The sequence below is a fragment of the Amblyomma maculatum genome, chromosome 5 (genome assembly GCF_055883805.1).
Source record: "Amblyomma maculatum isolate TAMU_Amacu chromosome 5, ASM5588380v1, whole genome shotgun sequence".
Lineage (NCBI taxonomy): Eukaryota > Metazoa > Arthropoda > Arachnida > Ixodida > Ixodidae > Amblyomma > Amblyomma maculatum.
Genome location: NC_139348.1, coordinates 122,850,182 through 122,878,116, shown reverse-complemented (window position 1 = coordinate 122,878,116; position 27,935 = coordinate 122,850,182). Strand labels below are relative to the sequence as shown.

General features: G+C 44.2%; 1 protein-coding gene across 1 annotated transcript; it reads right to left on the bottom strand.

The window, feature by feature from the left end:
* Positions 1–12: 12 nt before the first annotated feature.
* Positions 13–26,763, bottom strand: LOC146189400 (protein singed wings 2-like). Its single transcript, XM_084604230.1, has 9 exons — positions 26,472–26,763; positions 24,727–25,192; positions 23,339–23,629; positions 17,490–17,613; positions 14,220–14,371; positions 12,506–12,696; positions 11,253–11,316; positions 9,272–9,463; positions 13–6,587 (listed from the first exon to the last, which is right to left on the bottom strand). The coding sequence occupies exons 2-9, from the start codon at positions 25,132–25,134 to the stop codon at positions 6,345–6,347; spliced, it is 1,665 nt and encodes a 554-aa protein (XP_084460356.1). The 5' UTR covers positions 25,135–25,192; positions 26,472–26,763; the 3' UTR covers positions 13–6,344.
* Between the last annotated feature and the right edge of the window lie 1,172 nt (positions 26,764–27,935).

Sequence of the window (27,935 nt, the reverse complement as noted above, 5' to 3'; positions counted from 1 at the left end):
TTAGCAAGTAGATGCAAAGACAACAATAAAACATTTTATTTTGTAGTGCAACAATAAACAAGCATACAGTGCGAGCTGACATGCACCCGCTAAAGTAGAACTGCAAAAAAATGCCAGTGAACTCAAAGCTGCAGCAACGGTTGCTAAAACAGACCACAGCAACTCTAACGTACTGGACATCTTAAAGTCACAATGAATTGTCTGGTTGGGTAGGTGCTATGAACAACTCTGACAAGCAGTCGCCCTTCTGTTAAAGAAAGAAAAAAAAAGGAGAAAAACATGAAAGGCAAAAAACTAATCAAACACTGAATACCACTATAAAAACTGCTGAAGACATCTAACTGAGCAAAGTGTCACAAACTATTATCAGTGAGCAAGACAGTACACTTTTCACACTTCCCTTGCACTGTTCTGTGAGCCAGCTGGCAGAAATTAAAACACATTTGGCCAAGAATTTATTAAATAAAAAAAAAAAAATACAGTGAGATAATAGGACAATGAGAGCAAACAAAAATGTATTGCATGAACACACAATCATCAAGCCTATTAAATGGGAGGGGGCCAACGCACATTTAATGTACATCAGCAATAAGGTGGAAGAAACGTTTGTAGCCATTTTTTTACGCTTGTTAGTTTTTTGACTTCCTACAGTCTGTCCTGTTTTGGTTTGTTGCTCTAAGTCCATTTTATTGATTCCTGTTTTCTCTACCAGTATATTTTTGTTGTGTGCTTCACAATACAGATGTACAATTTTGTGTGTTGAACACTCTGCAATTAAATCAGGCTTTCAATAAGTTTCCACTCCGCAATTCTTCATTTTTTTAAACACGCTGCAATAACCAAACAATGTAAACTTCCTTCGTAGTGAAATCTGCTACAGGAATTTACGAAGGAAATGAATGAAATGAAAAAAAAAAGAAAAAAAAAAGACCCGTGAAACTAGCTTAATTAAAAAGTGAGCAATGAAGATTGTTTTCAGAGAAAAACAAAAAAACATCCGCCATGAGCAATGCCAGACCACTCTTGGCAATCAACCCTAACTAGTACATCGACTAAACTTTGCACTGCATGGTATGGTACCACTTTGCTTAATCCTTACGCATGCCACGTAAAAATGTTTCCATCAAAATGTTTCCCAATGTGGGAAGTGTTCATAACTACTATGAGAATGCATTGGTATTGTTAAGTAATGAAAAAATACTGTTTTATACTTCTATGCTTTTAAACTTAGACAATGTTAATATTTCGGTGTCACACCAAACAGTCTGTTTTTGTCCATTATGAAGTCTGAAAACAAAGATCTTCAGGTAAGTTTTTTGATTGCCTTAATAAGTTATTAAAGTGTAATACTTTTGAAAATTGTTTTTCAAAAACCTTTTATTACTGATACTATTTTTTTTCTTGCAGTTCATTTAGTTGAGAAACGATGGCAAACATTTGCAAATGCCAATGCATATTTACTAAGTAAAAATTGCAGAACTCTGTTCTGTCTTTTTCGTACATTATTTAAAAATAAAAAAGTAAAAAGAAATAAAAAACAAACACGGTATTCCTGACTAGCAAGAATATGCTCTGCTTTTACAATGTATTGTGCAAACAGTACAGAAGAGTCTGCAGATGCAATTTTCGCACATACATCTGCTGACGACGAAAATTTCCCAAAATGTTATTTACGGCATCTGCTCAGCAGATGGGTTGGATGTGCCTCTTCTGGATCTCAAATTCCACACATCCAGGTCACAATAACTATGATACAGTACGGAACATTGTGGTATGAACAATGAGGACGAATATGTGTTAGCTGGTATCCGTATGGTACCACATTCTGATAGGAAAGAGACTGCTTCAATATAACAGGGCTTTTAAAAAGCTAGAAACAAATCACCAAAAAAATGAAAGCAGGTGTCGCCATAACTGGCCAATTTCACGAGTAAACTGCGTGTGTCGACGGCCCGACTTTTGGGTCTGGGTCCAAAAGGCTGTTACCCTACACTACCATTTGCTTCAAAAAGACGGCAATTCGTTCTTTTCGGATAGAATGTCGTGAGTCTGCATAGACTGGTGGGAAGATTTTCAAACAAAATTTCCAAATGCCGACACAAAATCAGTTTTCACCGACAATACTAAACGGATCGAGTTGTGCTCAATGTTCCACCACCACTCTGAGGCTGCATGCAGGCTACGAGGGACACGCAGTGAGGACTCACGACTGATTATGACCACCTGGGGGTTTCTTAAACACGCACTGACATCACACTGCCCGTGGGCCATTCTGCATTTTGTCTCCAACGAAACACAGCCGTGGCGGCTAGTGTTCGATCTCGTGACCTTTGGCTCCACTGAGCCGCCGCAGCAGGTAAGCGGTGATAGGCCTTAGAATTAAACAAGAAATACATCAGCCATAAAAAATAAGTGAGCAAAAAGCAACGTAAAAGACTAATGCAGCCAAAATGTCCAAACGCATTAAAATGAGCAAGGTGCGAGAAGTCGGTCAACATAGTGTACACGTGAATCCAAGGTACAAAAGTGAGCACTAACGTTACACACATATTTACAAAGCTAGCATCCTTTTCAACTGGATGACAAAATAAAAACCACGATAAGCAACATATATTTACTATTCACACCTAACAATAGAGCAGAACATTTAGTTTCACTCTGCACGACTAACTTGCAACCAAAACAAGCTCAAAGGCCACCAAGCTCAAGCTCAAAGGAGTTGCAACAGCGTCCTATGCACAGTGAACACATTTTGCTAAAATGAGCATGCTATGCCATCAAAATGGTTAAGAATGGCATGCTAAAGAGTTTGTCAGAAAAGGAAGGGGGGCATTCATTACGACAAATATCTATGCACAATACAAATGTAACGGCGTGCGTGCTTAACATTTCTGGCAGGAAACCATATATCACAAGGCCACCTTTATACAAAGCATAGAGAAAGTTGACCCCCAACAAGAAGTACATTCCCAGTTTACAAGCTTCATATCTCCCATTTCCTACCATGTAAAAACCATCAAATCCCAAGCACGTACACTGATGTAATACAAGCCTTCAGGAGACAAGGACAGTGTGTATTCAAAACTCACTAATACAAACATACAAAAGAAGGCGTACGCCTTTGAAACTAAAGACACCATATGAAAGGGCTACCATTATTTGTCTTTTTTTTTTCTCTATAATCCCTTAAAAGATCGCATAACTTTACCCAACAGAGAAGAAAATAAAGCTAAATTCTCTCAGTAGGAGCCAGCCTCAGGCAACTGTCTGTCAATACGAGGGCTATATCTTTCACAGGGTGAGGCAGGAACATGAGTGGTGACGATATAAGTAAAAAAGAAAAAAAGAAGCCTGCACAGACAGCTTGTGCAGCAATCTGTATCTCAAGCAAAAAAAGAGAAAAGCTTGAAGCATAGTTTTTCTATCACAAAGCAAGGATAATCCCCTTCTGCTTACAAAACAAGCACACAAAAGCGGCCTGTCGTTGCAATCATCTCACATGCTGACGGCACCACTACAAGAACAACGATTAAACATTATTTTTCTTCCCCACCAAACATTGTTTTACCGAAACAAGATGGCACATGCACTGCTTTCTGTAAATGGCACAGCAGACCCTGAATAATCTAGGAAAGCAAAATAAGAAATTCAGGGGGTAATTTGGCTCAATAAAGTGCTTCAAGGCAGAAGCCTTTCCTGGCACACTGTTAGGCATTGAGTGCAAGACTTCTTGTGATGCCAATAACAAATTGCCTAATTAGCACTAGCACACTAATTAGATATATAGTGTATTGTACCTCAGTCAATTACCAGTACAAGGCATACTTATCAGTAAACCTTAGTTCCTGTTCAGAAAGTGCAAACTTGTTCTAATTGCCTATTAGAACAACTATGCTAATTAGCTAATTAGTATAATTTATTATTACTTCGCTCAAATGTAAGTACACCCTCGCTTGACTACATCCACCTTTAGAAAACTAATTAGGTTAACTGCGCTAATTTCTTAATTAGCTAACTAACTAAACTCAGTCCCACTTACATGGAGCATCACTATACCATCCCTTTTATTGGTTTCATGGTTACTAGCTAAAATACAATTGGCCCCGTTTATTCGCACACTGTGATGTCACGACCATCTCGAACAATTGAAAAGTGTGAAATTTCTGTCGACAACTCCTGCTTACAACATTGAGGCCTTAAAGGCTTCCGCCTTAAAAAATAATAAGGAAAGCATTGCAAAACGGCCTCTCTACAGCCCAAATGCCTTTTGTATCAGCCAAACTTGTTACCCCAAACTGGTAAGCACTGCAATCAGGCCGCTCTGTACTCCGTTTCATACAGAAAGTGCAACGCTGCCAAAGCTAGAGTTCTTGTTTGCGCTCCCCGCATCTGCGATCAAAAATAGTGCCTGCTCTTGACGAGAGGAAATAATAGTTGGTTTGTCTGTAGGCTTAATACATCTTACATTTGCCATCAACTTCACAAAAAGCACCTTTTTTAGGGATAAAGGATTGGATTCGGTGGATTTGTTTGGTTTGTTTGTCGTTTTCTTTTGTGTCGCATTTTCTCTGAACCGTAACCCTGCCAGCTGTGCCCTCCGCACTGCGCAACACAGCCACCTCAACTGCTTCTTCAGAGTAAATTTTTTTCTATAAGATCCGCATTGCGAAGATGTCCAGACACGCGAAGGAAGTTATTGCAAACGTGTATGCTCGAAATAGAGCCCGTTTCCGCAGAAACCACTCAGCCACAAAACAAGCGCGTAGTCATATGCCCCCCTTTTTTTCTTGCGAACTACTTGCGTAGCTTTTGCTGCGTTGCACCTGGTATATGAAATGGAGTATAGCTTACCATTACTGCTGAAACACAACTCCCACAGTTAATGCCACATAAGCCGCGCGTCTGCTCGTGCTGTGACAAAATCATGAATTCAACCCAAGCCACAGGTGTCACCAACGAAACCAGTAATGCCATGGCAAAAACATTCCCTCTCTGAGCAGCTGGTTATGTGTCATGCGTGTCCTGCACAAAAAGCATGACACGGGTTGTGCTGAACAAGCCCTGGATTCCTCGGATGTGCATGGCACAAGTTGTCCGAAACTTGTTTCTCGACCATTTTGATCACAGCAAAACAGGGCTGCACTAATTTTTTTTTACAGCTAGGTGGTTTGCTACTGGTCAAAGCTAGTTGAACGCAAACCCCGTTTTAGCGCTAGACTCGTCCCCAAAAATTCGACATTGACAGGTCTCTGCACTTCCCTCAACGGCCCATAAATGTGCCAAAGAGAACTTCCATCCTCTGGGGCACGGACACCCTAGCAACAGCAAAACATTGTCATGACACCATGAGCAACAATACACAAAACATTAAGTGTTTGACATCCTGAAGACAAATATATATATATATATTGTTTGCAGAAACCTGCTGGCTGGGTAAAACAGTAACGATAAGGATGACCATCTAAATGTAAGTGATTTCGGTGAGCTGGTCCACCGCATCGAACAGCGGGAGAAAACACGGGGACGGAAAAAAGGACGATACAGGGCTAGCGCTTGTCCTATGTCGCCCTTTCTCCTCTCCCTGTGTTTTCTTTGCGCTGTTCGTTGCGATGACCCTCTAGTTCTCTCAAAAGAGGTCATCCCATCGTTTCGAAACCAACGTGGCCTCTTCTTCACAGGTGACCAGGAGTGCTTTCAGATGACCCTCCTAAACATGGCAGCCCACCGTGCTGGTCAGTTTTACGGCACGAGCTGCAGGTATATGTGGTTAGCAGGGCCCCCAGCAATATGTTCGTGGTTTCATGTGTAGCTTGAACTACAACTGGCCACAGCTGCTCCTGTCACTTCTGACTTGCATCTTCCTTCGCCCTCTGCCTGCGCAGGGCCTACAAGTAACTTTTCTTAGCCATCACCTTCGAAAAAATAAACTTCGCTTGAGACATTCCGAAGTGTAACTGCACATCGGAGCCCCAAGATGGAGACCAAACGTCCCGAAACCCACGACCTATGCCAATATAAGTGCTCCACTCAACAGCCTAGAATGTTTGGCGCATGGCAGCACGCTACACAAACGCCGGGTCTTGTGTTGTGTCAGGTACGCAAACACCAGGTCTTGTGTTGTGTCGGGTGCTCAGATTCAGGTCTTATGTTGTGTCAGGAGTGCAAACATCAGGTCTTGTGATGTATCGGGTGTGCAAACAGCGGGCCTTGTGTTGTGTCGGGTACTCAGACTCGGGTCTTATGTTGTGTCGGGTGTGCAAACACCGGGCCTTGTGTTATGTCGGGTGCTCAGGCCCATCCCGCTCTCCTTGGCTGCGAGATGAATGCACATCTTCGGGCCACTCTCACACGAAGCTGAAGAAAGTGGGCAGCTTTCCAGTGCGTTTCTGACGCCAGTAGTCCCTGGATAACTTGGCCAGGATGGCGACAATGGCCATAGCCATTAGGATGCTGAGCGCATCGAGCAGACCCTGTGTCCAGTCGGTCGGCTGTGGGCACAGGTCGGACTTGGGCAGTGCATACACCGTCTTGCCCGTCAGGCTGCCCGTGCTGCCATCAGAGCAGCGGATCTCCTCCACATCCTTGACCTGGCCACGAGGGATAAAAAGGAGGTTGTTGCACCACTGCTCGCGCTTTTCAAAACTTCAGCACACTCTGGCCTGCGTCATATATTCACACGTGGCTTCACACAAACAAGCATAAAAATACACAAGATACTTCTCAGTGGCAAGAAAAAAAAGTCAGATAACATCAACATATATAGTACACCCAAGCACAGAAAAATGATGGGCGTACGCAACCAACTGCAGCATATCTTTTAGTAATATATAATTTGAGGTGATTATTGCAGGGATTGTCCCCGCGGCTTGTTGAAACCGTACTTAACCCTTTCGCTGTCGGGCGTTTCTGGCTGTGACCCACCCCTAGTGTCGGCTTGGTTTCAGGGAACGAGCATATCAGGAAACGAGCATAGAGATTTATTTTTTATGATGATTGCTATGCAAATAACATAGTCAACGGAATATGCACATTTCAGTGTTCTGCACGTGTTGTTAATTAAAACCATCATCATCATCAGCCAGACTATAAATTAGATAAATGAGGATAATATAAGATAAAAGCGCTGCTTTTTTAGAGTCCGAATCCGAGCTCGGCTTGTATTCATAACCAGAAGAGCCATCGTTCCAGTCCGCCGTCGAAGGTCCCGTGTAGTCTGCCATTCGAAAGTAACAGCGTGCACGAAGAGCGCACTTTTGGTGGCCCACATAATGAAGAGAAATAGCACGTTGTGAAATCAAGATGACAGAGGAAGATGGAAAGAGGCTAAAACAACATCCTTTGCTGATGCTAACCGTAAGCAAGGGCGCGGCGAGAGAAAGCAAAAGCAGAGATCGAGTCATGTGTCTACCTATTGGAGAGGCAATGGTGCGCGCCCCTGAACTTGACGCCTTGCAGCAGACATGCCAACAGAATAAAAATAAAAAACTGCAAACCTGCGGAAGATGTCAGAACAACCCTTCAACCCGTAACCGTACGCGTGCGCCAAACGATCGCTTAGAGCGATAGAGTAGCGCGCGCAAAGCAACCGCGCCTCCCAGCAAAGGAGATGGCGGGGATGGGCGCGGTCGCTCCATACTCTTCAATATATATGCACCAACACAGCGCAGGGCAAAAATACGAACTTGTAGAAAGATTTGACAGATGGCGCAGCCAGTCCAAGCGCGCCAGCTTCACACTGAGGAACGAAGTTTTGAACGCATGATGGAGAATGTACTGGTGCATTGGTGACACTGCAGTGGGGAAGCGCGAAAACGTACTGGTACGTTCGTGACAGCGAAAGGGTTAAGGGCTGGGTCTCATGACAGTGGAGTTAAAGCAGGGCCCGTAGCACATAAGGTTCTATTTTGCAGTATTTGGATGTGATCAGATGAAAGCAGTGAGTGGTCAATAACAGAAATTCCAGAAAAGCAGGTTGTGCTGTTGGCAACAGAGGCACACAGATTGGCTAACTATGAGCTGTGTCATGCAGTTGATGCTGATGTCTGGTCCCTACCCACGGGCACTTGAAAGCATTGGCTTTGTCATACAACCAATGGCAGAGGACCACATAGATTTGAAGTGGAAAATGGAAGCTTATAAATATGGCCCTGGAAGTCTATCTTGAATACATTCTGGGAAAGGACCCAAATGATGCAATACCTGACAAGAGCTTTCCTTTCCATAATATGCATGAAGCATTCAGAAGAGAAAAAAAGAGGTGAGAACACAAAAAACATGGGTGGGGGGAAGGGGAAAGTACAAGCATTTGATGAATGAAGCCTTGCCGACACAAAATTCAAGTCATTTAACCAAAGGTAATGTTACGACGAGAAAACAGCTCGAATACAACAGAAGCACTACGTAAAAGCTTTTAAAAGAAATCTGGGATGACCGACGGTGAGCCCAGGTGGAAATGACACAGTTCCATGACTCAATATGATTCCATGTTTAGTTTGCGTTTAGATTATCATTCGCATGAGTATTCATGATCGGTGTTTAAGTGATGATGTGTCTTATTCTGAAATAGATTTGGCATGCACCTTTCAATCGCATGCACATTTGCTGTCCACTTAGGAAGTGACGCACCAGCCCAGAAGGTAAGTCCCCAAACCAGGAAGCAACACCAGCGCCCAAAAGTGACATCACACGAAGACACGCCCTTAAAATTCCTCGCACTAACTGGCGCACGTGTGGTGCCGTCATGCCACGAGATGTCTTTGAAGCGGTTGGGCAGTTGCCGACAGGATTCTCGTGTACTACAAATTGGGCTGGGCAATGCCCCTTAGGCGTCTACTAATTTTCTTTCGCTCACTTTTTCCTTTTCTGCACTCTTGGCACTGCCTCGCCTGATGATAGATTTTTGTCGTCAAGAGTGTTTTAATGCTTCACTCATTAAAAAAAAAATAATAAAGAAAAAAAGACGCTCCCCGACATGAAATTTAAACAAAGATAACTCTAGGATGAAGAAAGGACACTGGTCGACATGAAATTTACCCAAAGATAACCCTGGCTGAAAATGGATGCTCGCCAACATCGAATTTAACCGAAGGTAACTCTAGGATGGGAAAGGATGCTCGCCGGCAAGAAATTCAACCAAAAATAATATTAGGCTGAGAAGGCGCAAACACAGTATAACAACAAATGCTCGAAAAAACGTCTCCGAAACAAAGAAAAGGTCGTGTAGCTTTTTTTCCTCGAGAGGAAGGATGGGAAGTGTAATATGATGTGGGACCTTTTTGTTGTCCTGCAGCCAGGAGACGAAGCTGACAGTGTCGCAGGTGCACAGCCATGGGTTGCCACTGAGGCGCAGGTCGTCCATCGAGTGGCCGCTCAGGTGCTGCAGCACATGTGAGGCCAGTCGGCTCAGCCGGTTGTTGGTCAGGTTAAGTGCCATCAGCGAACGCAGGGTACGCATACCCACCACCTGCAGTAGCAAAGGTGCGTGCTCCCGCTTACTCTGCTGTCTGCAGCACGAAGCGCAAAACCGCCGCAAAGGAGATAGAGGAGACGAGACGATGGTACCTTTTGTCTGTCTCTTTTCACCGGCTTGTCTCTTCATTAACCAGCCCCATGTCAAATTGTTGGCCCTTTCCCGTTACCATACTTTACCTTTACTGGACACACCAACTCATACTCCCTTGCTAGCTTACTGCGAGCATATTCATTCAGAGAACATTTGTGACTGCAGGATGATTTTATAGGAGTTTGTAGGGACCTTTCAAACCCAATTTCCTTATTTTTAAGTGGACAGCTGCTAAACATGGTGTAAGGGGACTGCCACCTTCGATTCTGGTATGGAAGCATTGGCTGTGCTGTTTTGCATCATTCCCTTTTTCATGCCTTTCTGCATGTAACGCCACTCCTATTCCTGCAATTCCTACTGTTACTGTCGGATGTCTGTGTGGCAACTATGGTGTAGTGTATTTCAGCCTACAAAAATCTCAGTCAAAATTCTCAGCCTTGCCCCGCCATGGTTGAGCAGTGGTAAGATTCACGACTACTATGCCAGAGTACCCAGGTTCGATCCCGACTGGCGGCGGCTGTGTTTCAATGGAGGCAAAACAAAATGGTGTCTGTGTGCTGTGCGATGTCAGTGCACGCTAAAGATCCCCAGGTGGTCAAAATTACTCCGGAGCTCTCCACTATGGCGCCCCTTTCTCTCTTTACACTTTCACTCCCACCTTCCTCCCTTCCCTTACAGCATAGTTCAGGTGTCGACAGAAACAAGTGTGACAGATACTATACCTTTCCTTTCCTGTGAACCAATTATTATTATTATTATTATTATTAATATTATTATTCTGAGCCTTTGAGTCTGCATATCGTACACACTTGTTTACAAACAGCTGCACCTGCTTATCAGTTCCATATCACCACGATGCAGCCGTCAGTGCGAGAGTTTCAAGACCTCAAATGCGGAAGGTGGTTTGGCTTGGTTTGCAAGGTGCCAAAGCAACTCGTGCCATGAGACATGCCACAGTGGAGGGTTACAGAATTTTCAGCCACCTGGAGTTCTTTAACATACACCGACATTGCACAGCACACGGATGCCTTGCTTGCTACCTCCACCGAAAAATCGCTGTGGAGGCTGGGATTCAATCTTCACCTATGCTGCAGGCAAACGTTCCCAAGAACATCCATGCCCCAAGGGAGATGTATTTCAATACATCAACGCCCTGTCTTGTGGCATGGTTCCTGTTCTCATCATTCAACACGCAACAACTACCCCTGAAGGCATCAACAGAGAGGCTCATACTATGCAGAGGGAGTCGGGTCACGGATTCAAATCGTACTACAAGCCTCAGTGCAAGCCCACCCATTGATGGTCTGTATAAAACATCCTTGTTTGGTTCTCTTTTAAACTGTGTTGCCATCTTTTTCCTCTTATTCTACCCTGTGTTCTGGGTTGCATAAGGCAACAAGGGTATCTTATACGGCCCAGATGGTGACACAGTATTCACAGTATAAAAAAGAACCAAAGAAGGGTTGAGGGAGAGCCTCAGCTTGCAAGCCGCGCCAACGTTACGACAATTGGACTTGCCCAGATGAAGACAAGTCCACTTAACAAAATGTTGGCTTGGCTTGCGAACTGAGGTTATCCCTCAACCCTGTTTGTTTCTATTTCATACCAAATTATGAGTAATAGTATACACTTGGTTAAACTGGAGCTGAAGCAGTTGTTACTGCAGCACAGATATGCACGCGTGTCTCACTTGATCGATGGATGAGATCTCGTTGCCGTGGACGTCGAGCATCAGGAGACTGTCCCAGCCATGCCTAGACGAAAAAAGGATAGGCAATATTAAAGGGCAGCTTGGGTCAATATGCATATATTGATGTATTATAATGCATTACAGTACATAACACAGCACACCTTGACAGATGCAAGTTGATTTTCAGAAATGTTCATTTAAACTATCACAGGACTCAACCACTGCCACCTATTGCGAGAATAGCAGTGCAAATGCCATTGTAGTAGAGAGGAACCATACTTGTGGACACTGTGGTCTCTTGACGTGCTGTATGCGGTATGAGCAGTTAACGGTGGCTCGTGGCCTGCATGTCGGCAATGCTGCGATCATCTGTGACACTGTATGTGTCGTGAGTGGCGAGATCTGGCTGCATGTCCTTAAAAAGATCTACTTGAATGCCTTTCCCATACTTCCTTATACAGATTTTTGTTTGCTTTGATGATACGAATTTGTGGACGATAACATTTTTTCTGCGACACCGTGCGATTCATATCATTGAGGTTCTACTTTACTTTCCGTATGCTTTTGATATCTTAACAGTACACAACTTTTGTTCTGGAAACAAAATGACAGTGCATTGCCACCTTCCTTTATTGGTTGGCCAGAGCAAGGAAGGAATGTCAATTTGGTAAATGTCATTTGCATAGCAGGGGCTTCTAGTTGGGAAGGTCAGTTCATATTCTGAGTCGCTTGATATGTGGAAATCTATAAAGTAGGTTGATTTCAGCAATGTGAAAATGTTATGCATTCACCATGCCTAGTTTGACAGAAAAAATATGGAGCCCTGTGCTCGCATATAGTACCTTCTTTTTTTTTTTTTTGGCAGTTCAAATGAAGCACTGAAATGAACCAATGAGCCTTATAGGGCCCCTGAACAGTTACTCGCGGTAAACTTATGTTGCAATAAATCCGCAGAGGCGGTCTTTGTGAGTACTTGTGCCAAACTTGAAAGCTTTGCATGGAGCCGATAATTTACAAATAATTTTTAAAAAGTGCTCCTGGTGGACGCTTGCTCGCTGCTAATGAAGCCAGCTTAAAAACTTTTGTATTGCGGAAAGAAATTATGGGATACATATCGCTCGTGCACGTTTTATCACTTTAGTAAATAGCTTTCCATGGGGCCTTTAACGAGTTTTGGGACCTCTCCAATCAGAGCGAATGCAAGGCAAGCAAGGGTGGGGGGAGGGGCCCTCATGACAGTAGGGCGCTCTCACCCGTTGGCTGGCGGCATGAGTGACTTGATGCGGTTGTTGGCCAGTCTCAACATGCGCGTCCGTAGGGGCAGGTCGACTGGAAGTTCCTCCAGGGCTCGACCCGTGCAGTTCACGTCCACCAGGAGGGACTCGGACGTGTCGCACGTGCACCGTTCGCACAGCGCAAAGCCAAACAGGAACGGGCTGCGGCCCTGCACGTGACACGGTATGGATTTGGGGAAGGGAGGGACGACTTCAATGCCTGGGGTTGCTGGATGTGTGGGTTTAAGAAATGCCTGTTGCCTGGACCATCTTTTCCCACACTTCACTGCTTAAAAACAAATCCCTAAATCCCTCTTCCGCATACTGGTTGAACGCGCTTACAGTGATTCCGAGTAGTTTAGCTGGCTTTCAAGTGGCCCATTTGTAGTAAACAGTGAAGCAACGGCCTAAATGATACATCAAAAGCTTTGCAATTTTGCATGCCATGATTTGTGAATGTGGCTTACAGGGATCCTTTTTTTTTATTTTTATTGCGCAAGTATGCCCTTCGGCATAAGGGTCTAAATACAGAGACCTTGATAAGATATTTGTGGTCATATCCTAATGCAGCAAATCTGCAGAGGTCGTCTTTGTGAGTATTATTCGAGGCAGATTTAAAGGCTCTGCATGGATACTCCAATGGACAAATAATTATTTTTAAAGACTGCTTCTCTCAACCGATAAGAGTGACACCTCGCTGCAAATTCTTGGCCGTCTTTGCCTCGTTGATAAGTGGGCTATCAGGGTACCTCCTCTAAGTGGGACTGCCCAAAAGATGGAAGGACATGGTGTGGCAAGGCACACTTGCGACCTGCCTTCTTTATATATTTTTTCTTCCAATTCGGATAGAGTCATTCGAAGCAAGAAAGGAGAAGCATTACCTTTTATCACTGACATCTTCGGCGTGTCTTTTCACAATCCCTTTAGGGAGAAAAATGTCCGATGCATTTATCACATATTCACATTAGTCCGTAGGCTTCCCAAATATTTGCACTGAAACTCAAAGTATGCTCTCAGGAAAGTTAGCTGAAGGCTGCAGCAAATAAAAATTAAATGAAAAAAAAAAAAAAAAGGCTGCCATATAAATAATCCAACTCAGTTTCTGAGCTTTCTACATTGGTTAGGTTTGGTTTGGTTTATGAGGGTTAACAGCCCAAAGTGACTCAGGCTATGAGAGACGCCGTAGTGGAGGACTCCGGAAATTTCGATCACCTGGAGTTCTTTAACGTGCAGTGACATCGCACCGCACATGGGCGCCTTGTTTTTCGCTTCCATCGAAAAGCGGCCGTCACAGCCGGGATTTGATCCCGCATCCTTGGGCACAGCAGTTGAGGGCTCTAACCCCTGCACCCCCGCAGGGAGGGCCTCTACCTGTCTTAAAACATGGAGTTTCAATTCTGACTTCTCCCATCAATATAACGCTCTACTACACCACTGATGATTTATCCATGAAGCATGGCTCTAAGATAAATGTTCCACTGGCACTTGAGGAATGTGGCGAAAATCCCAGAGGCATTTTCTACTACTATACAATGCTTCCGAGATGTACACAAATGCAGATGTTTTTTTCTGTATACTCGACGTTGCATATACATGACCAAAAAATTTATCGTGTTAAAACCTGGCAAACAAAAAAAAAACAAAAAAAAAACAAAAAAAAAACACGCACAATAAACAACAAGTGATCACCTACCTTCCACTGTAGTGGCGATGCGCACAGGGTAGCATTGACATCATGCAGCTCAGGGCCCGCCCGATGCTTGTCTTCCTCTCGCAGCGGCGTCAGTGACGACAGCCAGCTGTACCGACGTTGCGCAAAGTGGTCATCGCAGTGCCACGGATTTTCTGAGGGGGAGAGCGCCACAGAAATCCTGCAGTTTATCATCCATGGCCATCCTTGGCTTCACTGGAGACTGCATTTAACATCAATGACCTAACTGATTAGAGTAAAAAGAAGACAGTGACAGAAAGGCCATATATGTATACATAACATTGAATTCCTGGAAAGTTTATAAGGGAAAAAAAATGATTCCTACATGTACTATGCAAGTTACGAAGCAGTCCCACTACCCATACAAGATGCCTAATAACTGTCGGAATAAACCACCATCTGGTAATCCATTCTTTCAAAGAAAGGGTCATTGATAACTGGAAAAAAAAGGAATATATATATACATATTTTAGGATGGGGGTTCATTAAAGGTACTAGGACTCTATCTGAGGAACAGTTCGTGTACAAGCAGGTCCAGCGCATACACCGATAGCGATGCCATTGGAGACAGTGCACCGAATTTTCTTCTTCACCTTTGCACGTACATCTTCATCTTTATATATATAAAGTTTATGATATAGGAAAAAAAAATGATTCCTACATGTACTGTGCAAGTTACGAAGCAGTCCCACTACCCATACAAGATGCTTAATAACTGTCGGAATAAACCACCATCTGGTAATCCATTCTTTCAAAGAAAGGGTCATTGATAACTGGAAAAAAAAGGAATATATATATATATGTTTTAGGATGGGGGTTCATTAAAGGTACTAGGACTCTATCTGAGGAACAGTCCGTGTACAAGCAGGTCCAGCGCATACACCGATAGCGATGCCATTGGAGACAGTGCACCGAATTTTCTTCTTCACCTTTGCACGTACATCTTCATCTTTAAATATATATATATATATCCGCCCACTTAACTTTCTGTCTAACTTTGTATATATATATATAACTTTCTGCCAAAAGTTCAGCTAGGCAGAAAGTTAAGTGGGCGGATGAGGTTGAGAAGTTCGCAGGGGTCAAGTGGATGCAGTTAGCACAGGACTGGGTTAATTGTAGGAATATTGGAGAGGCCTTCGCCCCGCAGTGGGTATAGTCAGGCTGATGATGATGATGATGATGCTATATATAAATCGTTCTCCCTGGAGGCCCAACTAGTGTGCCTGGGTGATGCTAGCAGTTTGCAATGCCATGTCTGTCATATTGGGACTGCTTGAAAACTTGCGTGACCTAAGCAATTTTTTCATTCTTGTAATAATGTTTTCCATAAATTAACGCTGTGCATGTGTCTTCTTCCTGTCCTTGCCTTCTTTTATGCATGAATCTGAGTTCAGTGTGCCTCACATGAAGTTCAGTACTCTAAATCACTGGTCCCAAGGAAACTCTGCAAGCTGCTGCAAAAATGCTGATCTACCAGGCTTTATGCAGTGTAGCCGTGAGGACAAGGTGTCACGCAATGATACACAGAGTAACTCAGCTACGCTGTCGCCGCCCCATCGTAACATAGAGGAGCTAAGCGTGTAATTGACATTTAACAAGTGCAAGATGCCGGGCTAGTTGGTACTGAAAAACGAATATAACAGCACAAAGAACGGGACGAAACACGGAAGGAAGAAACACGGATACGGGCGCTGACTAAAAACAAATTTTATTTTGATACAAGACACATATATAAAGGTACAAAGAGAGGGTGTAGCCAAGGCGATTCTGCACGATCACCGAAACAGTGTAGTCATGTCCAAAAGTAAAAACGATAAAAAAGGAAAAAGTTGGAACGACTAAAAGCGATGAAAACCATGGTTTTAGAAGCCAGGACAGAAAGTAAAACTGATAAAAATTGCCTTGTTAATTACCTTGCGCTGCCTTTTTAGTCCTGCGTTTCCACCATTATATTTTAACGCTTTCACTTGCTTTTTTTTGGCTACGTGTATATCCGTTTTTATCGGTTTTACTCTCCGTCCCGGCTTCTTACACCGTGGTTTTCATCGCTTTTAGCCGTTTTGGCCTTTTTCTTTTTTATCATTTTTACTTCTGGATGTGACTACACTGTTCCGGTGACTGCGCAGGATCGCCTTGGCTACACCCCCTTTTTGTACCTTTATATATGTGTTTTGTATCGAAATAAAATATCAGTTGTTAGTCAGCGTCCATGTCTGTGTTTCTTCCTTCCGTGTTTCGTTCCGTTCTTTGCACTGTTATATTCATTATAACATTTAACCTCTGTCGAAATACAAATTTCAAATATCCCAGCTGGCCTCGGCAAATAGCGCCTTGTGCAGCCCTCCCAAAGCATCAGAGTTGCTGCAACAGCTCTGGTGGGCAGGCTCAAATTTACCAACCCCACAATTAGAGTGGAGAGCTGGGCCAGTCGGGACATTTGTAGAGATTAAACCCAGTGGAAGGAAGCAGACACACAGAGGTACACGGGACAATGCTGGACTAACAAGTGAAATTGTTTCTAAGAAATTCAACCTCATAAATACCCTTCAACTATGAAGCCACAAGTGCGCATGTGGAAATAACGAGGGAAATGAAATGCCCATCACAGCACGCTAAGTTATCTATAGATGCTGGAAGGAGCTTAAAAACTGAACCACTTTATAAAACAAGGTCACAGGCGTGTCACTGACCCAATTCTTTTTATTTCTGATAATATGATACGCTTCTAGGATTTTGCGTGGGCTCTTGATTTCGCCTTGCCCCAGTATGATGGTTTTCTCAAGCAAAGGGAGGCATTTATGCTTCTGGCCGCATATTTTGCAAATTCGTCCCCTGATCAGAATGTACAGACCTTTCATGTTATCAAAGTTGTGCATTTAAGCAACGACCCGTCTGTCCGACGCACATTTTCACTCGTGATAATGGCATACAGCGTTGCACAGGGAACGAACTCTCACCCACGATTTACAGTGCACTGCGAATTTTTGTTATTACCAATGCTCCTGCACAGACTAGCCAGTTTACACGAGGCGGAAAAAAAAACAATTACAAGACCTTGAAGATTGGCGACCTATTTTGATGTTATGCGAAAACGTATGCAAGGAATGACTTCAGTCTTTTTCTTTTTTATCTGCCGGCTCTATTTGTTTCGCCTTTACTGTCTCCAGAGATTTTATGGAGATCCCTTTGATTATGTGCATTGAAAACACTGCTTAGTTCAAACGTTGCTCTGGTTGCAGAAAGGCTCACCAGCAAGATGATAGTGCACCAGCTGGGTGTTGTTGGCAAACGGCGGGAGTGCAGTGAGCCGGTTGTGGTCAAGCCGCACCCTCTTCAGCCCCCGCAACAGCTCCAGGCCCATAACCGAACGCAGCTAAACAGGAGGGAGGCAAGGGTACGATCCTCATTTACAAACACACACCAGCCTGAGAGAAGGCAACAGCAAACAGCAGAAGTGAAAGGGTAGCCAAAACCAAGAAGTGTTAATTTGGACTATGTCGTTTATTTGCTTCCAGTTCCCCTTTCTTGTGCGCTCAGGCTGCTGCATGCAGTACGTCCTTCTTTCTTTTTCCATTACGGCGTATGCATAGGTATCACAAAAAAAAAGCTCACTGAATTCTGCTCATAGGAAAGCTCTGCATACTACTGCCACACTTAAATTGGCTCCGAATACAAGCTAGCCGATCAACTCAGAGCACGCCGCTTAAATGAAATTTGATTCCAAATTTAGGTTGATATGTAAACACCCTCTCCCACCCTCTGCGGGATGGCACCATGACACAAGGAATTGAAGCAGCAAAGAATGTGAAACAATGCAAATAAACAATGCAAATGCAATGCCATTAGTAGGAGGCAAATGGAGAATAAAGGCAACAGAACAGTGCTCATCCTGCTTCCCATAATTGCATGTGGTCAGCTGACTAGTGGCAAACTGCACAGCCGAAATGCAAACAGTCGCATAGTTTCAGCTGGCACAGCGACAGCTGCAGAGGTTACCAGAAGTGTTTTCTGGCACTGTCTACTGCCCGTCAGGGAAAGCAACTGCCAATGTGAGTGGGCCGGGTAAACAGCATGGAACTCAAATGCTTATTGTGGAACCAATTTGAACAACAATTAATAATTTATTTATTGTAGCAAAAGCTACACACTAGGCTAACAGAAGCGCATTTTCGGGTGCCCAGCTAGAGCCACAACTGCACAAAGATTACAATAAATAAATAAAAAAAAAAGGCACCAGGCATGAAATAAGAACTAGTACCTGTGCCTGGGGAAGCAAGTGGCGCTTTTTTGGTGCTTTTATTTTTTTACACAAAAGGTGTGTCAGTTAGCATGTACTACCCTTGACACAGATAACAAACTTTCCCCTAGCCACACAAGACCAGGACACCAGCAAGTGATGGTAACTGCCCCATTGAACCCCATAGCCATCATGATCATGGACACATTGAGCCACGACACCGCATTATTATTCCGCATCTCTAGTACATGAAGTAAGAACTACTCTCTGATAATTTATGCTTCGCCATTTTGCCAACATCATGTGACCAAACTTCAGAGACTGCGATGACATCTGGTGGTCGACAGAAAAGATGTACAAAATAAATATTTCACCCACCAGGCAGTGATTAGACATTTTTAGTGGAGAGTAGCGTTCATTTGTGGAGAAGGTAATGGCAACCCACTCCAGTATTTCCTGCCAAGAAAACCCTATGGCCAGTCACAATACCATTAAAGATATGGAGCCGGAAGATGAGTCCCCCAGGTTGGAAGGCGTCCCACATGTTACTGGGGATGAACAAAGGGCGATTCCTAGTAGCTCCAGGACGAATGAAGCAGCTGGGCTAAAGCCAAAAGGACGCTCAGTTGTGGATGCATCGGGAAGCGACCGGAAAGTCCGATGTTGCAAGGAGATATATCACATAGCAACATGGAATGTAAGATCTATGACGCAAGGTAAACTGGATGTCGTCAAGCGAGAAATGGACAGATTGAACATTGATATCTTGGGTATCAGCGAGCTCACGTGGACCGGAATGGGAGAATTTAACTCCGGCGACCATATGTCTTTTATTGTGGGCACGAATCCAAGAGAAGGAATGGGGTTGCTCTCATAGTAAACAGAAGAATGGGCAAAGCAGTGCTAGGGTACAACCCCAAAAACGACCGAATGATTTCACTTCGGATCCAAGGTCACCCTTTCAACATAACAGTTATCCAAGTCTATGCACCGACCACTACTACTGAAGAAGCTGACGTTGAGAGATTTTATGCGGACCTACAATGCCTTTTAGACCGCAACCCATCATCAGACGTCGTTTTTCTCATAGGAGACTGGAATGCTAAGGTCGGGAGTGAAGAAATATCCGGAATTATAGGCAAGTTCGGTCTTGGCGAGCCAAATGAAGCTGGGCAGAGGCTAGTAGAGTTTTGTCAAGAAAACAACCTGACCATAGCGAATACTCATTTTCAACAGCACAAGAGGCACCTGTACACATGGACTTCACCGGACGGTCTGTACAGGAATCAGATCGATTATATTCTTTGCCGGCAGAGATGGAGAAGCGCTATACAAGCAGTAAAAACAAGGCCTGGGGCCGATTGTGGCACCGATCATCAGCTTCTTGTTGCCAAAATTAAGCTTCGATTGAGGAAAACGCAGAAAACTAGAAGGCCTTTCAGGTATGATCTGGATCAAATTCCATTAGAATATGCTATGGAAGTGAGGAATCGATTTCAAGAATTAGATCTAGAAGACAGAGAGCCCGAAGAGATGTGGACTGATGTTCGTGATATAATACAAGTTGCTACTAAGGTAGTTCCAAAGCAAAAGAAATTCAAGATAGCAAACTGGTTATCTGAAGAGGCTTTGCAAATAGCTGAGGAAAGGAGGATGGCAAAAGTTATGGGGGAAAAAGAAAGATACAAGGTTCTCAATGCGGATTTTCAGAAAATAGCAAGGAGAGATAAGAATGCCTTCCTGAATATACAGTGCCATGCAGTTGAGGACAACAGCCAATTAAGGAACACAAGAGCTCTGTATAAGACAATCAAAGATATCAAAGGAAGCTTCTGTGCTAAGCAGGGCGTGATAGAGGACAAACGAGGCAAGGACCTCACTGAAGCCTCAGAGATAAAGAAGAGGTGGCAGGAATACACAGAACTGTACAAGAAGGACCCGAATGTGCAAACCCAACATAAGACGGTTGTGATTACTGATCTCGAGCCGGGCATCCTGAAGAGTGAAGTTGAATGGGCCTTAGCCAGCCTTGCTAAGAACAAAGCTAGCGGAATTGATGGCATTCCAGCTGAGTTGCTTCAAAACCTCAACCATGACGCTGTTAACATTCTGCATACATTATGTCAGAAGATTTGGACAACCCTGCAGTGGCCACAGGATTGGAGGAGGTCAGTTTACATCCCCATTCCAAAGAAAGGCAGTGCCAAAGATTGTTCCAACTACCGCACGATCGCGCTTATTTCGCATGCTAGCAAGGTGATGTTGAAAATCCTCCAAGGAAGGCTGCAGCAGTATGTGGATCGGGAGCTTCCGAACGTGCAAAGTGGGTTTCGCAAGTGCAGAGGAGCTAGAGACCAAATTGCCAACCTTCGCTGGATCGTGGAAAAAGCAAGAGAGTTCCAGAAACCCATCTACTTCTGCCTTATTGATTATGCGAAAGCGTTTGACTGCGTAGATCACAGCAGATTGTGGCAAGCTCCCCAAGAGATGGGAGTTCCAATTCACCTCATCTGTCTCCTCAGGAACCTGTATGAAGGACAAGAGGCCACAGTCAGGACTGGGCATGGTCTTACTGATTGGTTTCCGATTGAGAAAGGAGTGAGGCAAGGCTGCATACTGTTGCCCTGCCTATTTAACCTATATGCAGAGTGCATCATGAGGAAGGCCGGTCTGGACGAGTCTTCAGATGGAGTGAAGATTGCTGGAAAACGTATCAACAACCTTATATATGCGGATGATACCACTTTAATGGCAGAAAGTGAAGTGGAACTCATGAGACTTCTGATGCGCGTACAAGAAGAGAGTGAGAAGTTTGGGCTTAAACTGAACATTAAAAAGACAAAGATCATGGCGTCTTGCCCTATCAAGTCCTGGAGCATTAATGGACAAGTTGTGGAAGCTGTGACAGATTTTCTCTTCTTGGGCTCCAAGATTACCTCGAAGGAGACTGCAGCCATGAAATTAGGAGACGCCTGCTTCTGGGAAAGAGAGCAATGGTTAGCCTTGACCGCCTAGTAAAGAGCAGAGACATTAGTCTGCCAACCAAGATCCGTATAACTTGTGCTATGGTCTTTCCAGTTGTGATGTATGGATGCGAGAGTTGGACTGTGAAAAAGGCTGACCGCTGAAGAATTGACGCATTTGAATTGTGGTGCTGGCGAAGACTCTTGAGAGTTCCTTGGACTGCCAGAAGATCAAATCAGTCGATATTGTCAACCATAAACCCTGACTGCTCATTGGAGGGTCAAATTCTAAAGTTAAAGCTCAGCTACTTTGGTCATCTGATGAAAAGAGAGGAGTCGCTGGAGAAAGATTTGATGTTGGGAAAGGTTGAAGGTCGCCGGAGAAGGGGTAGGCAGCGAACGCGATGGTTAGATGGCATCCTCGAGGCACTGCAGATGAAGTTATGTGATGTTAGGAAGACAGTGAGAGACCGGAAAGCATGGCGTGACATGGTCCATAGGGTCACGAAGAGTCGGACACGACTGAACTGAACTGAGCGTCCATTTGAGCTTCCATATTTGAAGCTGTTACGGCACAGTAATGTATGCTTCGTCAACAAAAGCTTTAGTGGTCTCTATCCCCACTTCATCAAAGCACTGTGGCGCCATCTAGTAACCAAAGCTAGAGAATGCCATTCGCAATGCGAAAACAGAGGTGGTTTTTATTTAAGGGCACACTGGAGGGAACGCAAGATATAATAAAATATAGCGAGCACTCCTAGAAGAAAGAACATATGCATTCATGAAGATCAGTGATATACTTCTGAGGTGTAGTCATGTGTGGTACTACGGTGATAGTAACAGCCACAAGATGTCGCCACAGTTGTTATGCCGTCTCTCATAGCCTGAGTTGCTTTGGGACGTTAAACCCCACAAACCAACACCGTTTCTCCACAAGATGTCGCCACAGTTGTTATTATGCGACTTTCAATGGCAAATTAAAATTGTAAATCCTCATTTCTTTGATATTGTAGTGCCTGATCAGTGCTATATGAGGCAAGACCTTGTCATTTCTAACATAATATCATAACCTTTTAAGAAACATTTGAAGTCATGCACAAGACATCACCACATCAGTTTTTCAAATAAAGGAAAACTCATTCTCTAAAGCTCTGTGGAGCGAGGAAATCTAGTGATTTATTGAGCACAAAATACGAAACTGAGTCCATTAGAAATGCAGGAAGCTTGAAGGAGATGACACTGATGATGTGTCTCGGTGCCTACGGCACCCAATTCGAAGTGCCTGTGTACCACATCGTGCCCATCCATGAGCTTCATTGCTTGAGGCTGGGTAAAGGACAGCAACTGGCAGCTGCGCATCTGCTGTTCTTTAAAGCAATGCAACAATTGAAAGTGCATGGTTCAGCACAGCAGAGCAGGCATGTGGAATCTGGCACTGCAGTCAATGCAACACATCAGCGCTGGACGTTCCACGCTGGACGTTTCCCCTGAAGTTTCTGCGTATCTGATAAACTCAAGTTTATACTTTGTGCAGAAAAATGTACCGGATTTTTGTCTCAATGCAGAAATTGCCACGATGTCAGCTTGTCCCGTGGCATTGAACTTGACACAAAGACTAGCCATCAAACAAGATCAAATAAGGAGTTAATTAGTGTCTTTTAGTTTACTGCATACACAAATAAAACAATTTTAGAGTAAATTACATCTGCCTCAGAGCCGTGTATACCTGAAAATATTACTTTTCTACTCCTAATTCCCTATATTTAGAGATTCTTGAAAGCGGTCCCTGAAACACCCGATGTCTTGCCACTCTGTGCGATAGCAGTTATTCACTTTTAACTATGCTGTTAAGATAGCAAACAGCACACAGTAACAATGGAAAGGTGTGAACTCCTGACCTGGTTTCGCGACAGGAACAGTGTCTGCACTGCACTGAGGTATCCGCCCCACAGTGCTGTTGCTTCTTCCTCCGAGACAGCGATCCCTTCCAGCTGGTTCCTTGACAGGTTGAGGTGCCTCAGAAGTGGGGATGGACCAAACCAAGAGGCCTTGAGCTCCTCAAACAGGTTGTGAGAGAGGTCAAGAGTGGTCAACGTTGTGATGCTGTGGGTCAGGTTAGGTGGCAATGAGCTCAGCACGTTGTCAGAGACATTTAGGCACTCCAGTTTGGTCAGAGGCCGAAACCAGGCCTGCAAGAAGAGTAGAAGTAGGATTGTCATATCCTTTTCAACTTAGAGCTTCCAAGCAAACAGCAACGATAACAGCAAGAAGAAAACAATAATAGTATGTGTATGTATTATGGGTCTCACGAACTTTGATGTCAACGGGACAAAACACTGCACTTTGACCATCCAATTCTCTTAAGCGCAATGAAAAGTTTCCCATCTCAAGCTGTCGATTCTGAAGCGGTTTGGTCAGAAACGCCGTAAAAATATTTTACCGAGAATTTTTTTATCACTGCATGCACCCGTTTTCATGTAGTTTGATGGTGGAAACCATGAGTAGTGAAGTGATGCGTCAATATCTTTACATGACAAGCAAAATTAAGATAGGTTCAGTCACTGGTGTCCAACACATTCAGGCTGTCGCATTGCGCATTAGTACCACCAAGGAATTTTCTTCTACCAGCTTGTTTCCTTCAGTGTTCAAGGTTGTGAAACCGCACCTCAATACCTTGGTCTCAGCATAGAGATTGGCAAGCCGTGAAGCAATGATAAGAATCCTGCCTGCTTCTAATCTTGTGAATACAGACCTCATGTAATATCTCATACCTGGAGAAAATGAGGAGTGCCTTGAAACAAATAAGTAATAACACTCAACTGAATTATATGGATATCACTAGGAAAGGGTGATGTGTCATCGCCTTCCAAAGTTAATATTACATCCGAAATTGCTAATTGCAAATTAAAAGCCCATAGCTAAACCCACAAAGGGGAATAAAATTAGAAGCGTAGCTGCTTTTATATTCAAATTCAACGATAAGCCATGCTCGTATTATATTACATCAAGACGATTATCCAAGAAAAAGATTCACAGGCTACTAGAGTGAAGGAGGCATACATTGAAAATGATTGATTCAAACTTTAAAAAAGCTCCCAAAACCAGACCTGTTATGAAAAACATTTACTTCACAGTTCACAATTAGGCCACACCTAGCTTGCACTGCAAAGCATGTAAACAAATAACAGCTGTGGTCACAATCAGCTCAGTAGTTTTTACCCCAGTGTGTATAATGAGCACCAGCTCTTGCTCTCAGATTTAAAGTCCATCCTCACAAGGTCCTCACCTTGTCCACAGCTTGCAGCTGATTGGAAGCCAGGTCGAGTGAAACAAGGTTGCTGGCGCCCTCTAGGTTCAAGTCCTTGAACTTACAGTCCTTCAGTGACAGGTGTTCGAGCTTAGCTGTGAACCTGGCAGATCCCAACGTGAGCACATCGGCGCTGAAGTTGTGAAGCGTCAGCCTGTATGGTGCAGTGTTGGGCGCCTTAACAAAGCATGCGTGCAGCTGCGTCAGCTCCTCGCTGCCTGTGCAGGCCCAGCTGTGTCGGCCGCCGGGCACTGCTTCCTCAAGGCAGCCACAGGGTCGCGTCTTGTCGAGCTCGTCTACAATTTCAAATGCATTGGCAAGCACACACGAAGATAGAAGGAGGAATAGCCATGGCTGCCCCCATGTAGACGCCAAGAGGTTGGCCATGTTTTGGCAGATCAGCTGTGGACCACGAAGCGAAGGAACCGCAGGTCAGAGGAATTGCCTGCAATATCGCAAGGCATCCAGTGTGACTTGGGAGGAGGGCAAAGGCTTGCTAGCAGGCCTAGTAATTTCTGCACTGGATTTCACCCTATGCAAGAGCGAATGCATTCATCATATACAGCCTTCTCTACTCTTATGACGTTTGTAAGGTTTCCTCCTGTTATTTCTGGCAGAAAATAGAGTATTTGATAACCAGTACAAGCTAGACAACTCTCTCTGCTCCCGACTAAATATGAGTATCACACAAATTTATGCTAGCAAACTATTAACACTGGCACAACTATGAAGCAAGATAGCATAACTGGTGACAACACCATGAAACCAGTAAAGCTGCTGATTGCATGTTTCCCTGATTATCAGAAGAATGTTCACGAATATGTCCCTTCTGTGATGTGACAAAGATGCGAGGATTTTGTTCGCAAAACTGCAGACGGAAATAAATGTATGTTACAAGTTTGTCAGCACTGATGGTGTCTGCAGTTCAGCATTTGTGTGATTAGGCACGTTCCTTGGCTGGAAGGAAGTGCCTTGTTCTAGCTACCCTGTGACTACCACAATTTCAGAGATGCAACGGTTGGCGCTGTTGCAGAACAGAAACAACATAAAAAACATTCTTTGTCCTTTGCTGGTAGACACGTACACAAGATAATCATTAAACAAAGATTGAGACCTGGGGAATCAAGTGCGATAAACCAAGTTGCCGCGTAACGAGAATGACCATGACATTAAATTTACCACACAGAACGTTCGTGCGCACAATGTTCCAGTTTTTCTTCCAGTTTAGGCAGCTTGGAACGTATCAAAGCCCCATCGCTGTTACAACAGAAATAAGATCTGTACACGAACCGTTAAAAGCAACCCCCTACAACCACCGTCACGCGGACGTCACACATTTAAACTTGGCGGACGAAAACTAACAGCTCTTCGAGGACGCCCGATCAAAACAATCCAAATGCATTCAGCATGGACGATGACCCCTGTCAACGTAGTGGCAGTTTTGAGAACGAGCCTAGATGCCAAAGTGGCCGCAATCACGCGTGCAATTAATCTGACATGAAAGTTTCGCGGATGTCTCGCTGCTCACGCGCGGCAGTTCGGCTTTGAGTGACAGGCGGCGCCCGTACGATACGGCGCCATCGGAATGTGCTTCACTAAGCGGCGGTCCTTGAAACACCTGTTGCGCGACTTGTCAAGGTTTCGAAGCACGTATTTAAGGTCAGCATTTCATGTATGGTAGATGTGCAGAACAGAACGATGAGTAGCCGCCGGTGTTACTTTACCTCGAAGAATTCCTTGGCGATCCCTCATAGCGGCGACGAACCTCGATAAGACGGGCCATCGGTAGTTCGTAAACAAAGTTGTTGACCTTAACCGACCCAAGTTTCAACGACGCTAATTGAATAAGAATTAAAGTAGCCCATTTAAGGCACACTCTGATTTTTCAGATACGGTGCGACTAACTTGCAGAGAGAAGCTGGGTCAACAAGTGCGCATTCTAAATAATTAAAGGGCCAATTTTCCAAGCTGACAGTGAAACATCAACACAAGAGCGGACGCGGCCATCTTGAAAGAGCGTTGGCGATGGCGATGAGACAAGAGCGCCTCGAACAATTAGTTTCGCTTCCTGATTGGTTGGTTGGTTGGTTTGTAGGGTTTAACGTCCCAAAGCAACTCAGGCTATGAGGCATATCCTTCTCAAAAAACAATACAATGGAAACTTTTTAAGCGGTTAGGCAGTGTGCGATGCCAGAGCACGTTAAATATCCCCATGGTCGAAATTTCTCCGTAGCCCTCCACTACAGCTCCTCTTTCCACTTTCACTCCAGGACACGCGGAGCCTTCCTCCCCTCCCTTACGGCGCGGTTGAGGTGTCCACAGAAAACAAGTGAGGCAGTTACCGTGCCTTCCTATAAATCCCTTTCACTTATCAGGAAATAAAGGAAACAAAAACACAACAGGAAACTCTAACTAAATATCACAGAACTAACCAAGAAGGCATCAGAATAAGCAGACACCACAATGCAGAACTGGCGACAATTCTCAGAAACACTTGTATGGACACTAGGCATGGCCCGAACTTGGAACACACTAAGAGCCATGATAGATCCAACAAAAACCAAAAGTGAGAGCGGAAAGTCCATGAGAAAATGAATTCACACGTTTTCCGGAACGGAACACTAACACAGGCACTGAGGAAGAAATCCTATGGCACAACCAAGCTCCCAAAGCAAGACCAGAAATATACAGGAAAAGAAAACCCCGAGATGGATGGGTCAATCACTGAGGTGGAAATAAGGGAGGCTATAGGGGCAGCCAAAAAGAATGCGGCAGTCAGAAATGGTGAACGCTACAATTAGAAACATGAGAGACACGGCCATCGCCGAACTCAGCAAATACTTAAAACGAAATTTGTGAAAAAAGAATCATGGCTATAGAATGGAAACATTCAGAGGCAATTAAGGTACCAAAGATGAGAAAAAGACTGCAAATCGAAAACTTAAGACCAATCTCCCCGACCTCCTGCCTAGAGAAGATACACGACAGTGGTCAACGAAAGGATCACAAATACATGGAGGACAAGGGATATTAACCTGACGCCATTTTTGCCTTCAGGTGGGGACTATGCACCGAGACGTACTTCTACAATTAAAGGAACAAGTCCTCAATGAAATACAAAGTGGAGAACGCATAGTACTAACACTCAACATAAAGGGAGCCTTCGATAAAATGGGGCATGTGGCCGT

What these genes read in the sequence shown, in the direction of transcription:
- LOC146189400 (XM_084604230.1), bottom strand. Translation starts at nt 25,134, where the DNA reads ATGGCCAACCTCTTGGCGTCTACATGGGGGCAGCCATGGCTATTCCTC. An exon ending in CTCATGCCGCCAGCCAACGG is followed by an intron (nt 11,317 to 12,505) that starts GTGAGAGCGCCC and finishes TTTTTCGTCTAG; the next exon opens with GCATGGCTGGGACAGTCTCC. An exon ending in AGATCTCATCCATCGATCAA is followed by an intron (nt 9,464 to 11,252) that starts GTGAGACACGCG and finishes TTGCTACTGCAG; the next exon opens with GTGGTGGGTATGCGTACCCT.